The sequence below is a fragment of the Puma concolor genome, chromosome D4, assembly GCF_028749965.1.
Source record: "Puma concolor isolate L17-30 chromosome D4, mPumCon1.1.hap2, whole genome shotgun sequence".
In the NCBI taxonomy this organism is placed as follows: Eukaryota; Metazoa; Chordata; class Mammalia; order Carnivora; family Felidae; genus Puma; species Puma concolor.
Window position 1 is genome coordinate 93984963 of NC_141679.1, and position 14318 is coordinate 93999280.

At 65.7% G+C, this 14318-nt stretch overlaps 1 protein-coding gene across 1 annotated transcript in view; it reads left to right on the plus strand.

Annotated features, from left to right (window-relative positions):
* CCDC187 (coiled-coil domain containing 187) overlaps positions 1–12386 on the plus strand; it is a 36312-nt gene extending 23926 nt beyond the window's left edge. Inside the window, exons 15-25 of the mRNA XM_086683958.1 lie at positions 316–401; positions 1068–1195; positions 2079–2166; positions 3472–3618; positions 4539–4702; positions 5502–5606; positions 6781–7079; positions 7487–7620; positions 7980–8089; positions 8633–8691; positions 9184–12386. Coding sequence (XP_086540084.1) covers positions 316–401; positions 1068–1195; positions 2079–2166; positions 3472–3618; positions 4539–4702; positions 5502–5606; positions 6781–7079; positions 7487–7620; positions 7980–8089; positions 8633–8691; positions 9184–10931 — 3068 coding nt within the window. The 3' untranslated portion in view covers positions 10932–12386. The remainder of the gene's footprint in view (positions 1–315; positions 402–1067; positions 1196–2078; positions 2167–3471; positions 3619–4538; positions 4703–5501; positions 5607–6780; positions 7080–7486; positions 7621–7979; positions 8090–8632; positions 8692–9183) is intronic.
* The last annotated feature ends 1932 nt before the right edge of the window (positions 12387–14318 follow it).

Genomic DNA, 14318 nt, shown 5'->3' on the forward strand with positions numbered 1-14318 from the left:
TCGGAAGTGAAGCCGCGGGACCAAGTCATTCCTGAGGCGCCTCTCCCTTGGGTCCGGTTTCTGATCAGTGCTTTGTATGATCAGTGGGTTCACACACAACTTCACACCGGCACTAAAGAGGCGGTTAAATCCTCCTGGTGCAGCCTTGTGAAGATCTGATGTGAAGCTGTGTGTATGGGGGGGGGATTACACTACCCCAGATATCCTACCTTTGAGAGGCCCTCCCGTAGAAAAGGCCACTGGAACCCTTACCTGACCCAGCAGGCTGTCCAGAACCCCTACAGGGCCCAACCACAGACTGCTTTCTGTCCTCAGAGCCCAGGCAGGAAGAGAGGCCAGACCAAGCCCCCTCCCAGCTGCCCCTGGCCAGGCTCTACTCTCAGGACAACCCCACCCACCAGGTACAGGGAGAGGTACTCTGGGGAGGCAGGTTCAGGGGAGGTACTGGCATTAGCTCTTAGACCCAAATCCTCCCTCAGCTGCCTGGAGCCGTCGGGTGCTGAGGCCCACCTCTCCTAGAGCCTGCACTCAGAGGATCTCTGCTGCAGATCCTGGGCTGGGATGGGGGTGGGGGGAGGCACTCCCTGCCATGGGCATCGCCCACCCTTCCAACTGACATCTGCCCAAGCCCCTTCCTCATGCCTGGGGTGGTAGGTGAGAGCAGGCATTTCGGCAAAGTGCTTCAGGCAAGGCTGGCCCCCACCTTTCAGGTTGCACATTTCAGGGCAGGTGGCCCAGTCTTTCCTCAGCCCTCTTGGGCACAAATACGTGCCCAGACCGAATCAAGGCAAAAGACCAAAATGATGAGGACCGCTCCCCGCCCTCGGGAGCCCGCAGTCGGGAGGGGGGTACCCCGCCCCAGGAAAGGAGGCACACAACTCGGGATGAGTGGAGCAGACAGTCTGGGAGGGCTTCCTGGAGGCGCCGGCCTCCTCCCCTAGGCTGGGCACCGCTCCCATCCGGCGAAGCTGGTCCCGGAGCGGCCCGGTCGGTCTGCCCCGCCCCAGCGGAGCCCGGCGGGGCCCTGGAGCGCGAACCCCGGAGCCCTCGGCTGCTTCACGCTGCAGATGCTTGACGTGAGCCTGCGGGAGGCGGAGCTGCGCGCGCAGCACCAGGCTGCGATGCTGCGCCTGCGCGAGAAGGCGCTGGAGGAGAAGATGCGCGCCGAGCTGGCCTGGCTGGAGCATCAGCGAGAGTGAGCGCGTGCGCGGCCCCGCCCCCGTTCCGACCCCGCCCCCGAGCCGCCCCGCCTGCCACTCGGGCCCCGCCCCCGACCGGACTCCGCCTCCCACCGGTCTCGGCTCCTGCCCCGGTCCTGACAGCGTTACGGGGAACAAACCGAACCGATGCAGATAGTAATGGGTGTTTGCGGGAAGTTAGATAAGGCAGTGAAGTTCCAGAAACAAGTAACGTAAACATTTAAAGCACCCGCAGTCCCACCTCTCCCAGACAGCCCCTGCGTATTTTCCAGTCTGTCCTGCCAGCTCTCGTTGCGGGAGATACACAGGGCCGTTTAACAGCATTCCGAGAACACTCCGCTGCTGTCTTGTGACCTGGGTTTCCACTCACAAGTCAGGAAAGCTTTCAGAGCCCCCGCGTAGCCGCTGCACCGTGCAGGGCACCCTCCCCCCCCGACTGACCACACAGCTCCTTTAGGCCCGTGGCGGGGGGGGGGGGGGGGGGGGGGGGGGGGGGGGGCTCCAGCTGCCTCCTGCGGAGGAGACACGCCCCCCCCACCCGGCCACCTCCCACTCTCCCAACTTGGGCAGTTTAGGAGCCCGGCAGGCTGTGGGGGTTCTATCCCATGGTGGGCCCTGAGCCCCGTCCCAGGGGACCCTTTGGGTGGGCTAGAGCTCCAGGGTGGGAGGCGCTGCCCTTCATGTGTCAGGCCCGAAAGTGGTCACGAAGAGCGGGTGGGGAGAGTGACAGTCCAGACTGAGCCCCCGGCCCCGGGTTCCCCCAGCCTGCCCCTGGTGCGTGGCACTGGGAGGGGGGCGTCCCAGGTCCACCTGGCCGGCCAGTTTTCACATCCTCTTCCTGAACCTGAGGTGGATAGTCAGTCCTGCCTCCCCCCTCAGGTGTCTGGGCAGCGAGGGGAAGGACACGATGCTGGCGGCCTTGGCAACGAGGCAAGAGCAGGGGCTCAGCAAGCTTGAGCAGGAGCAGGTAAGGGTGACCCAGCCCCGTCCGGCGGGCAGGTGACCAGCACCGAGTTGGTCCTGCCATCCTCCTGGCTGGGAGTGTGGGCCTTCTGCACCACACCTTGATCAGTCCCCAGCCCTCGCCACCCTCCAGGGCCGCTCAGGACCCTGTGGTGCATGGGGAGCGCCCAGTGGCCGGGGTGGGGTGTGGCCCTGTAGTCCTGTGTCCTGCGGCCTCTTGGAGCCTCAAGAACGGGAGAATGACAGCAGTGTCTGTCGAGGGGCCGGCGGGGCTTTAGTGCAGCCAGCACTGACCAGGGTGAGCGTGCACCACTGCAGAGAGGGCTCAAGCCCAGTTTCCTTCGCTGGAGAATGGGCACTGGGGCCGCTGTGCTGGTGATCTCGTCAGTGTCCCAGCGTGCTGTGTGGTGGGGACTAGTGTTAACCGCCTCCCTTTATGCAGATGAGGAAACCGGGGCTCAGTGTAGGGGGCTTGTCTCTCTCAGGGACCCTCCGAGGGGAACGAGGGCTGATGCTGGACTTTGGGTTGGCAGAAAACTTCCGCCCAAGGTGGCCTGTATGGGCCGGGGGGGGGGGGTGGCAGATGTGGGACATGGCAGTTAGTGGGGGCAACAGGAGGAGACCCAGAGAGAAAAGTGCAGGTGACACCATCTGTTGGGCACACCCTGACCAGTGAGCTGTGAAGAGGACTTAGAAGGAGGTCCAGTTATCAAATGGCAGCTAGGTTCTGTGTTGCAGGCAGAGCCACTGTGGAGGAGGCTGGGGTCTGGGCCCCTGGCCACCGGGGCTTGAGCAGGACAGCTCTGCTGAGCCTTAGTTTCCTCTTTGACCTAGGAAGGCCTCCACCCCCCAAAGTGGGCGTGCAAAGACCCCAGCAGGTGCTCCAGGCAAGGTGGCTCTGCTGAGGGATGTGCCATCAGAGACAAAGCAGGGACCAGAGGACAGATGGGGACGGTTGAACGAAGGGACAAGTTCCCTTTGGGTGGGCGCAGTGCCCGGAACCTGGAGACAGGGAGGGCCGAGTGGGGGAGGGCGGAAGGGCAGCCGGCCTGTGCCAGTCTCGGTTGGCCGACCCAGGGTACGACACCCTGCCTTCCCTCCTGCTTCCTGCCAAGGCTCCTGGGGGCCAGCAAGCCGAGCAGGACGAGAAGGGCGGGGGGTGTGGAGGGGCTCAGGGAAGGCCCCGTCGGAGCTGGGCTGCCCCCACCCCCAGACACCCTTTATCCCTTTGATCACGCGTGCACGTCTCCTCAACGTGTGCCTGGGTGCGGGCTTGGGGGTTTGCTGACGTCTTCCCTGGCCGGTTCAGAGAGAAATCCGATACCTGCGGGACATTCACCTGTTTTCACACCAAGAGAGGAAACTTCTCCTGCAGCATGAAAAGGACATCGTCTCCCTGCAGAGATCCATGATGCACCTGCGGCGGGAGCTTCAGGCCCGGACCAGGCTGCCTCAGGTGGGCGCTCTCACTGGGCTGGAGGCCAGGAAACGCTTGGCACCTGGCTGTTCTGTGGGACTGTCCCTCGTAAATACGCTTGTGACCCAGGGAGGGGAGGGACCGAGGAGGAGTGCAAAGGGAAGGCAGGAGGGGCACCCAAGGCGGTTTCCTGGACACAGTGGCCCGGCTGGGCTCTGGAGGAGGAGCCCCCACAGTGGAAGGTGCTCCAGGCCCAGTGGTGTGGGTGGGAAGCCCAGTGGGAAGGAGGGAGGTCAGGCTAGAGCTGGGATGGGGCCAGGGCTGTACTCACTGGGGGGCAGGGCTGGTGGGGGCTGAGGCCAGAAGCAGAGGTGGCCTGGGCTCCTAGGGGGAGCAGCCCCTTGGGGGACCCTGAGCAGCAGGGGTGTCCTTGCTCCAGCTCCCCCTCCCACCACCTGTGGCACGGAGGGGGCTGTGGGGACACAGAGCAGGGCAGCTGTCCCCAGCCCAAGCTCTGTTGAGCTGCGGATGCTGTGGCCTTGCCTGGTTGGATGAGGATGGGATGAACTGGGTTCTCTGTGTTAACAGTCACCCTGCAGGGGGGGCAGTTGAGCGGTGTCCTCCCTGCCCCAGGCCGGCCCGCAGGGGAGGTGACCCAGGGCTGCCTGCTGCCAGAGCATGGCCTTGGGTGTGAGCTCGGTGACCCGGGCAGCCTGCGGCAAGGACTCTCCAGCTCTGGGCCTGTATCTGCCCTGCCTCGGGGCCGCTGCCCTGCCTCGGGGCTGTTAGCATGGCATGCAGGGCTCCTGCGAGGCTAGGACCACCTGCTTCAGCTGGTGAAGGCCGACCTGCGGGGGCACACTGGCCGCCGTGCTGTACGTGAAGACTGCCACCCGCTTCCCCTGAGGGGCGGTGACCCACACGTGTCTGTGCCAGCTCCCTCGTGCTGTTTCTCATAGAGTTCCGGCCTTGAGGTCAAGACCACTCAGACGGAGGGGTCTGAGACAAGTGTGCAGCTGAAGGGCCCTGCACAGGGCTCCTCGCACCCCTTGTCACCGCCCGGGCCCGCCAGCCCCGCCAGCCACTGCCCCCGGACAAGCCCTGAGACCCCACGAGTCCAACAGTGAGTTGTCCCCGGGCGGCCCCGGTGCTTACCATTAAAAAGCTTTCCTGTGCTGCTGGCTGGGGTGTCCTCCCCTCTCTGAGCCCAGTTCGTCATCTGTTAAGTGGGGACAGGGCTGCCACCATTCCCGAGACGAAGCGAGTAGACCGGCCTTGCTCCAGGGCAGCGGGCGGCACCCGGGTGGCCACGCGGCGGCCAGGAGCCCCTCCGAGGCTGGCCTGGGGCCCTTCTGCCAGCTGTGGTGGCCAGGCCTTCTCTCACGGGCCTGGCCACGTGGCCGCTGGGCTCGTTTTGCAGCAGAAGGGCCTCTCCCCGCACACTAGAGGGGCCCTGCCCAGGCTGAGTCACCGTGAGGGCGGAGGGGGAGGCCGGTGAGCGGTGCCACCTGACCGGGAGCCTCGCTGTGGGAGAGAGCCATCTGCCTCAGCCATCAAGAGCGTCCCCGCGTCCCTGCGCGCTGGGAACGCCGCCTCCCCTCTGTCTTAATTACAACGGCCCCAGGGCTGGCTGCCCACGGCCAGGGTCTAATGACAGGAGCCTGGGGGGTGAGGGGGCGACGGTGTAGGAGGCAGCCCCCACCGCCCCAGAAAGGGCCCGCCCCTCCCCGCCGGGAGCGGCCTTTGCAGGGACCCCTGTCTGCCTGCGGGGGGCACCAGCGCCTCCAGTGGCCTTCCTCCCTGCGGGGGGGGGGGGGGGGCCCTTTGCACGCCTCCTCCGTGGAAGGGGGTCAGCGCCCCCTCGGCTGCCGGGGCCACGAGCCCCACTTGGCTGCCCTGAGAGCGTGCTTCTCACATCTCAGCACGGGCCCACGCAGCCTTCGAGTTACCATCGACTGCCGGATCTCTGAGGACACTCCGGGCCGACTGTACCCTCTCGGTGCCCAGGAGCTGGTTCCTGAAGCTGGGTGGGCGGGGCCGTTAGCACAGGCTTAGCACAGGCGGGGGCGGGGGGGGGGGGCAGGGAAGGAGGGTGCAGGCCGCAGTCCGTCCTCCTGCAAGGCGAGGCCTCCTTTGCTGTCCTCAACACAGCAGCGATGCGTTGTCATCGCTGGGAAGTTGGGGACCAGAAAGGCTGTGTCCACGTTGGGAAAATTTCAGATGGCTTCTAACCGCCGCCTCCGTCACCGTGAGAGAGACTCTGAGTTTTTGCTGGGGCCGTGCTACGCAGAGAACTAGCTGTCCCCCCTCGGTCCAGGGGAGCTGAGCAGCGCTGCGAGTGGGTCAGGGCCCAGGTGCATCCTTGAGCTCTGCCTGTGGAGCCACCCCCCTGCACTCAGCCCACAGGGCTCCTGGCCTGAGACCTGGGGGGGGGGGGTGGGGGGTGGGGAGAGGGGTGACAAGACTTTGAAAGGGCTCCAGGGGCTGCCATTCCAGTTTGATTCCTGAGGCACCTCTGGGGGGCGGGTGATAGGCTCGGGCGCACACCCCTTGCTGTGTCCTCAGGGTCCTTGCTCCTGGGGCCAGGCAGGGGCCTGCATCTGGGACACACTCATGGGGACAGGTGCCTCCCAGGCCTTGCCCCAGAGAGGCCAGAGCTCCAGCCCCTGCCTCGTCTCCATCTGCAAAGGCCCCAGATTCCAGGCACCGAGGAAAGCCCTTTGACCCCACTCCCCGTTCACAACCCAGATGCCCAGGGCCCCCTGGGGGAGTTGTAGTATCCGAAGGGAACAGAAACAAGTCAAGCCACACCCTAAAGAGTGGCCGGTGTCCCAGCTGGTCCCTCCGCCTGCATTGTCCAAGGGTCAGGAGACCTGGCAACCTTGCCCCCCGGCTGCCTCCTTGAGGCTGGGACGGGGGGGGGGGGGGGGTGGTTTCCTGATGCCCGTCAGTGTGCTCAGAGCATGGCAGCGGGTCTGGGCATGTGGCCTCCCGGAGCTCAGGTGGGCCCGGTGGTTTGTCCCCACGGAGAACTCTTGCCGGAGCGCCCTGTGCTGGGGAACAGGGACAGGCGGACGCCTCCGGCCCATCACGCTTTGGCGCTGTGCATGCACCTCGCGAGCCCCCAGCAGGGACCCGTCTGCTTGGGAAGCTGCCTGGGAGGGGAGGGCCCAGGACCTGTTTTCCTGCACCCGTGTGGTGACCGCTCGGCCACCGACCACAGCCATCCCCCGAATGTGACACGTGTTGTCCCATTTGTGGAATGTTGTGGTCGGGGCTTGTCCCCCGGGAGGCCATAGCCCGGGTAGGCAGTCCCCGCCCCGCCCTGCCTTACAGCCTTCTCAGCAAGCAGGCGGATGGGACGCCCCCCCAGGCAACCTCAGCTGCGGAGAGTCACCGGCCGCCTCCAAGGCCCGCGTGGGGAGAGGACACTCCTGTGGCCAGCAGCTGGCCCGACACGGGGCGCCGGCTGGAGGAGAGCCACAGCCCCGTGGACCAAGGTAACCGGGCACCACGGTGGCTGCGGTGGCAGCCGAGGACAGACGGTCACTCTGGCCCTGGCAACTGGGGGCAGCATCGGGCTTGAGGTCAGACAGACCTGCGTCCTGGCACGCCTCACACGCGCCGTGTGGCCTCCCTCTCCGTGTCTGGGCGCACGGCGGGCCCGTTTGCAGGAGGGCCACCTGCGTGCACCTCGACCGACGTTCCCGGGCAGCGGGGGCTGGGCGGGCGCGGAGGCTGTCCTCCCTTCCCTCCGTCTCCTCCTCCGTGTGAAGAGGGGCCAGCTCAGGGGGTGTGCACCCTTCCCAGGGCTGATTTTCTCACAGGACTTCATAATTCCTGGACGCTGTGCCCCCGCGTCCTCCGTTCTGTGCCCATCAATGCTGACAGTCCCCTTGCCTCACAGGAGACCCCCAGAGCAACCCCAGCCCCACGTCAGCAGAGGAGAAGACCCGGCCTCTGACAGACAGCCGTGCACAGAAGCTCCAGGGCCCCAACTCCCCGGGCGGAGGGGGTCCCTGCGGCCCCCTGGAAGCCAGCGTGAGTTGAGGCTAGGTCCTGCCCTGGCTGCAGGCAGAGTGGGGGCCTGGCCGTGGCTTAGTCGGGCTCTACCGTGTGGCTTTCGGTGGGGGCCGCCCTGTCCACCAGATGATGGTGTTGAGGGGATGGGACCTCTTTGGCCCTTCTCATCTGGATTCCTCTGTTGAGGGGCCTTTGGTGCCTGCTGGGAGGAGGGGTATCTGGTAAGTGGGGGTCTCCTCGGCGATCTTTAAGGGGATGGTCTTTGTTCCTTACGGTGGTAACTCCATGGGAGCACAGGGCTTTACCCACGGCTAAGGGGCACGGACCGATGGCCTCGTGGCAGTGGCCACACCCTGGCTGTGGTCTTTCTCCCACAGGTGGTTGAAGGCCACATCGGCCTAGCAGGGTCAGAGCTGGGGCTGGATTTTGCCAGCAGCCCCGTGGAGGAGCCCCACAGAATGGAAGGCTGGTGGCCGGGGGAACAGAGGTATGCGGTCTGGAGGGTTGCCTGAGCCCAGGGGACCCGCAGGCAGGGGGTGGGGTCCTGGGGCATGGAGACGCCCGTCCTCTCGTTGGAAGAGGACAGCTCACTCTGTCCGGGTGCCCCTCGTCCTGAACCGGGTCCTCTGTGCCCCCTCAACCCACCCCATGCCCTCCTGAGTCTGACCCCCTCTGTGGAAGCAAAGATGTCACCTGGGGAGTTGGCCCACGATCCCGTGCTGGGGGCAGCGGGAGGGGCCCTTCCAGGGAACGGGTGCCTCTGAGCCTCTCAGAAAGCAACGCCCCCCAGAGACCTGACCCAGTGGGGACTGAGGCCAGAACCTCCTAAACACGGGGCCCCCTGCCCCCACCCGGGGAGCCCTGCGCTCTGACCGTCACCTCCTGTCGGGGCAGATACCTGGCGGGCACGGGTGTCAAGCTTACGGGGGAGTTGAAGGCCCCGTGGAGGCCCTGAGCCGTGGGGATGAGGCCGGGGGATGGGGCCCTCTCCTGGGCGCCCCCTGGGACATCCGCACAAATGTGTTTGCAGGACTGAGAGCTGCGGCCCCTTCTCTCCACCGGAAGCCGCCCAGCTGACCGCTGCTCCAGGTGAGGCCCCGCCGTGCACCAGGACCACGGAACCCCCACCCGCGGGTCCTCCGCCACCAGCTCCTCCTCGGCCAGAACCACCCTTCCCCCAAAGCCCCGCGGGGGAGCCCCGCCCACTCGCCATACCCATGGGCCGGCCGTCCAAGCGGAGGACTGTAGGGAGGGCCCCTGTCTGGAGCCGTCATGCCCCAATAAACACAGGACGGCTGCAGTTCTGAGGCGGGGCCCCCAAGGCACAGAGATGTCCCCCCAGACGTGGCGCCCTTACTTGTGCTGGCGGGTGGGTGGCCGAGCTAACAGGTGTGGAGCCGGGGGGGGGGGGGGGGGGGGGGTGGCGCTCCGCAGACCACGCTGGGGCTGTGGACCTTTCTTCCGCCTCCACCGGGCCCTTCTGGTCCCGATCCGCTGGCTTAGGGGCTGTGGGGTGTGGGCCGCAGGGGTGGCAGGGGGCGAGGGCTGGGGGCCTCACCCCCAACTCCCCCCTCTCCGCAGCTCCGGTACCACCCAGCCGGCCTGAGGGCAGCCCCCTGCCGCCGCTCAGGGCCCCCTCGGACCCGGGCCCGGAGTCCGAGGCTGCTCCCCGGAGCTGCTCGGGGTCTTGGGCGGGGTCCCCTGCCTCCTCCTCCCCGAGTGGGGTGTCCTGCCGCTCTCTCCAGGAGTTCCAGAGAGCAGCCGCCGTCCTGGTTCAGCTCTGCGAGAGCCCCGTCTCCGTGTCAGACTGGGGGGGTGGGGACGTCCCAGACACGGACCCCAGCTGTTCTGGGGAGCTCTCTCCTCAAGACTCCTGGGGGCTCCACCGGGGCGGGGGGCAGGTGGCCCGGGAGAGGCCAGAGGGCGGTGGGGCCGGGCCCCTGGGTGGCCCCTCCACGGAGCCGGGGGGCGTCCTGCGGGAGGGCTGGCCGCTGCCTCCCCCGGACGCCCCCTCTCCGAGGTCAGGGTCAGAGCTGTCAGAGGCGTCCAGCGAGGTCTGGGACGAGGAGAACCTTCTGGAGCCTGGCTCGGGGCCCTCCTTGTCTACAGGAGGCTCGTCCCACCTGGAAAATGGCGGGGCGCCCGGCTCTGCACTTGCTTCCTTGGGCCCTGGGGAGGGGCAGGAAGCGTCTGGAAGCACTGGGAGCCTCATCCGTGAACTCACCACGGAAGAGGGCCCAACAGACGTCCCCCGAGGCTGCCCGCGTGCCCTCCCGTCCACGCCCTCGTTCTCCAGTGACTTGGACCTGTCCCTTTCCTCTCCCTCGGGGTCCTTGGCATCCGAAGGGGCGGATTCTGGCAGAGGAGAGACCAGGCCTCTGCAGGCCTCGGCTGCCTGCCCAGAGGGGCCCTGGGACGCTGCCCTGAGTCTGCCCAGCGACAGGACGCCACGACAGTCCCAGTCTGAGCCTGAGGTCCCCGTGACCCCGCGGGCTCCTCCTGGGGACCCTGGCGGTCTGGTGGCCCTGACACCCCAGGGCTGGGCACCCAGATGTAGGGGCAGTGGAGACTCCCCTGCCCCCGAGGAAGCCTGCCCCACGCCGTCCAGCAGGGCCTTGCCTGAGATCCTGTCCCCCGTTGACGAGGTGCTATCCTATGGCAGTGCCGACCTGTCCTCCGCTCACAGGGATGCCCACCTCCCTCCTCTGCCTCCCACCTTCCCAGCAGAGGATTTGGCCAACACGACCAGCCCCGACTCAGGAGACTTCCCTTCCCCACCTGAGGATGTCATGTCTCCTGGGAGCTTGCCGGGCCCCCCGGGGGAGGATGCCTCCATCAAAACTGGGGAGTTGCCCTCCTTGTCTGAGGAGGACACACCCGAGGCACCATCCCCAGGGCCCCAGGAGTCGGGGCTCTGCCTGGGGGCAGGCAGACAGGGCGGAAGCCTTGGGGACAAATTGGGTGAGTCACATTCGGTTTCCAGGGATCAGGCTGTGGGCAGCCAGTGGTCTGACCCAGCCGGCTGGCCAGGGTGCCCCTCTGGGGGCAGGGCAGGAGACGCCCCTGGAGGGCTCCCAAGGCTGCCGGTGCGGCCCCCGACCCTGTCCAGAGTGGCCTTTATGGCCGGGGAGGGTCCACCAATGCTGTCAGCCGCTGGCAGCCCTGGGCAGGGTGACCCAGCTCCTGCTCTGGGCGCGGGCCCCTGCGCTGACCTGCCGGGCACGGAGGGAGCCAAGGTGGTGGATTTGGTCTCCAGCCAGCTTAGCAGGAGGATCCTGTGCGACACACTGGCTGTGCTCTTGGAGCCGGCCCAGCCGGCGGCCCCCTGACGGAAGAGCCGCCGTGTCCCGCAGCCTGGCCCGGCGGCCGCTGCAGGGCCTCGGGAAGACAGGGCCCACGGTGACATGGGGTGCCATTGCGCATGCGTGTGCATGGTGTGTGGGATGCTCTGGGAAGCCTGGGCCACCGAGGGCAGAGCCACCATTCAGAACAGCCTGCCTGTGGCTGGCCTCCAAGTAGTCGTCTGGTGCTGGGCTGGGGCCTGGGCGGGGACATGGCGGCCAGTGCGGTGAGCTCTGTGTTCTTCCGGATGTTGGGGCCGCTGCGTCCGTCAGGCGCCTGGAAGGGCCCCTGATCCAAAGCCTTTAAGAGGCGGGAAGGTAAAAGGTTGTGCGGGCGTGTCCAGAGGCTGGCGGGTCGAGGAAAGGTGTGGAGGTCATGGATTGACAGAGAACGGTCCGGAGGGGAGCGGTCCCCAAGGACGAACTGGAGACCACATGCCAGGAGGCAGAGCCATCGGCAAAGGCGGGACGAAGAGAGAGAGAGCCGCTCTGGGGGGACAGGGGGGCAAGGGGCAGTGGAGACGGGCTGGGGGTCACGTCCGCACGGACTCACACCCCAGCTTGGCGGCTTCTGAAGGCCAAGGGCATGCACGTGGGCCGACCCCACTGTGGACATCACAGATCTGTCAACTCAAGGGCCGGAGGTGACCAGTCACGCCCCAGGACTGCCCTCTGGCGGGAGGTGGGCCAAGGGCTCCTTGAGGACTCAGGACTCCGGGAGAGGCCAGAGTCCGATTCCTGGTGGCTGTCCACCATCGAATGACCCTCGGGATGCAGGGCGGCCTCGGAGCAGGGAGCAGTTTGCAGAGGTGTTCTCGGGTGCGATCCCTCTAGGGCTTGGCTCCTCCCCTCCAGGGCACGGACTTCCCCGGCCTCAACAGAGGAACTCCTTTGGAGATGACACTTATGGACCCCTGGGGAGCCGGCGACTTCTGTGCACTTGCGGTTAGCTGGGGGGCGTGGAGGAGCCCAGAGTTCTGCCTGTGCCCTCCACCTTCCAGCCTGGGAGCGGCGGCCGCCTCCAGGCAGCCCTCCACCAGGCCCCCGCTTCCGGGCAGCCTCCTGTATCCAGGCCAGCTGCTCGCCAGACGGACTTTTGTCACAGGCTCACTCGTCCGGTTTCACGGCTCAGGGAGGCACCAGCTGAGACAGTTCATGCTGATTTCGCACTGGGTCCCCCCACGCCCACCAGGGAACCCCGGGACGGGCTCGGGCGGGGGGCAATGTGCTCTTGCTGTGCGTATGCGATTTCAAAACAACTTCTGAGCTACAGGTTTCCTATTGATTTCCTTCTAGTTTTCTGAACAAATCAGTCTGTAATTTTTTATTTTTTTTCTATTTATTGCTGACCCTTTTGGATTTACGAGGCCGTGCGAGAGGGATTATGTATTTTACACACACACGTTTGGCATGGTAATAAATCTCCCACCTCAAAACCCTGCAGATTTGCCTCAAACCCCATCGCCCCCTTTCTGGTCGCCGTGGGGGGGGGGGGCGGCTGTGCTCTTGGCGGGGCCACGGGCCTCCCAAAGGACCTGTCTGGGGGCCGCCTGCACCGGTGGCCCCTCGCCCACGACAGCGGGGCCCAAGGGAGGCCACGCTACGAAATGAGCTCCATGTTTCAGGTCGGCGCCGTGGAGGGTGTCAGAAGCCCTCCGTCTCAGCTGACACGGCGAGTGAGGGGCGTGGGCTCCGAGGTCCGTCTAATGACAGGCAAAACATACACACCACACTGCTGCCTTCACAGCCTCACTGCGCTCGCCTCGGCTCCAATCCCTGCTAACCTCTGGGGCCGATAAATCTTGGTCTCCAGAACGGCCATTATCCTTCATAGAAAGTGGTTATTTCTGGGGCGCCCAGGTGGCTCAGTCGGTGGAGCGTCCGACTTCGGCTCAGGTCACGGTCTCGCGGTCTGTGGGTTCGAGCCCCGCGTCGCGCTCTGTGCTGACAGCTCAGAGCCTGGAGCCCGCTTCCGGTTCTGTCTCTCTCTCTGCCCCTCCTCCACTCATGTTCTGTCTCTCTCTACCAAAAATAAATAATTGTTAAAAAAAAAAAAAGAGGTTATTTCTTAGTTAAAGCCCACGTTTAATTTTGCAGTCTGTCTCTTTCAACGGCCCCTCTTAGCTGTACCCTCCTGCATGAAATGCCCACGGATGCACCTTCAGCATTTCAAATGCCAAATCACCAGACCAGCTTTAGGAAGCCTTTGATTCCTTACCACGTGCGGCCGTGACAGCCGCCCCTATAAAATACAGCGAGGGGCCCCCGAGGGCAGGTACAGAGAAGTGACAGCCTTGTGCACTCCGGGGGAACACAGCAGCACCCGTTTGGATGGCGCCTTCCTGTGCCGGGGGCACCTGGCTCCCGGGGTGGGGGGTGGGAGGTTAAGTGACCAGGCTGGGTCCCCACCCCATGCCAGGCATCAAACGGCCAAGCTGCTGCTCTACATTCCCAACGGCGTGCACACGGCTGGGAGCAGACCGCAGTGTTGGCAAAACAGGACTACGCGTTTAGGGCGCGAGGCAGGATCGCGCGTGAACACATGCGCCCACACATGCACCCCGGCCCTCCCAGGGCTCCTGCGGCTGCCCCCCAGTTGGGGCCCTTTCTGTCCGGCAGCTGTGTCCGTCCAGGCTGTAACGTGACACAGCCAGGGTGTTCAGTGATGCTCAGAGCCCTTCCTAAGTCCTGCTCTCCACGTCTCACTGGGGTCGTGGCAGGGACCCCATCCCCGTCTGTGCCTCCCTGGCCACCGCCCCTGCCTTCCCCCCCCCCCCCCGCCCGTGTCACTGTGAGGACACAGGATTGTCGCCACCAGGCTCTGTCCCCGGCCCGCAGCAGTGCTCTGGAACAATCCTCCTGGTAGGTCTTCCGGAGAATGGGCGTTCTTCCTAAGCGGCCGTGCCCAAACGCAAACACCAACTGGGGGCAGGTCCTCGGAGGACAGGGCCCGCTCCGGAGTCTGGGCTGTGGCAGGAGTTCAGAAGCGTGTGTGGGGCGCAGAAAAGGCACAGTGGCCCTGCCACCCGCCCCCAGGGCCCCTCTCGCCGCCCCGCAAGCTGGCGTGGCTGCGGCACTCAGAGCAGGGAGGGAGCTCCGCCTCTGCCCCTGAGCGTCAGCGGCACTCAGGCTTGAGACCCCCTCTGTCGAATGTGTGCCATGTGCCCCTCACCATAGTCCGTGGCCCTCTGAGCCTCAGTCTCCCCCTCTGTAAAACAAGAACACAGATGCCTCGCTCCGTCAGCTCCGAGATGCAGACCTGCCCACGTTGGAATCACCGCGAAATCAGAGCGCGTCCTTCGATTGGAGGCATCTGAAAATGGCAGCGGTTTCCTTCCTTCGTAGCACCTGCGATGGTGGTTCATCTGACGGTGG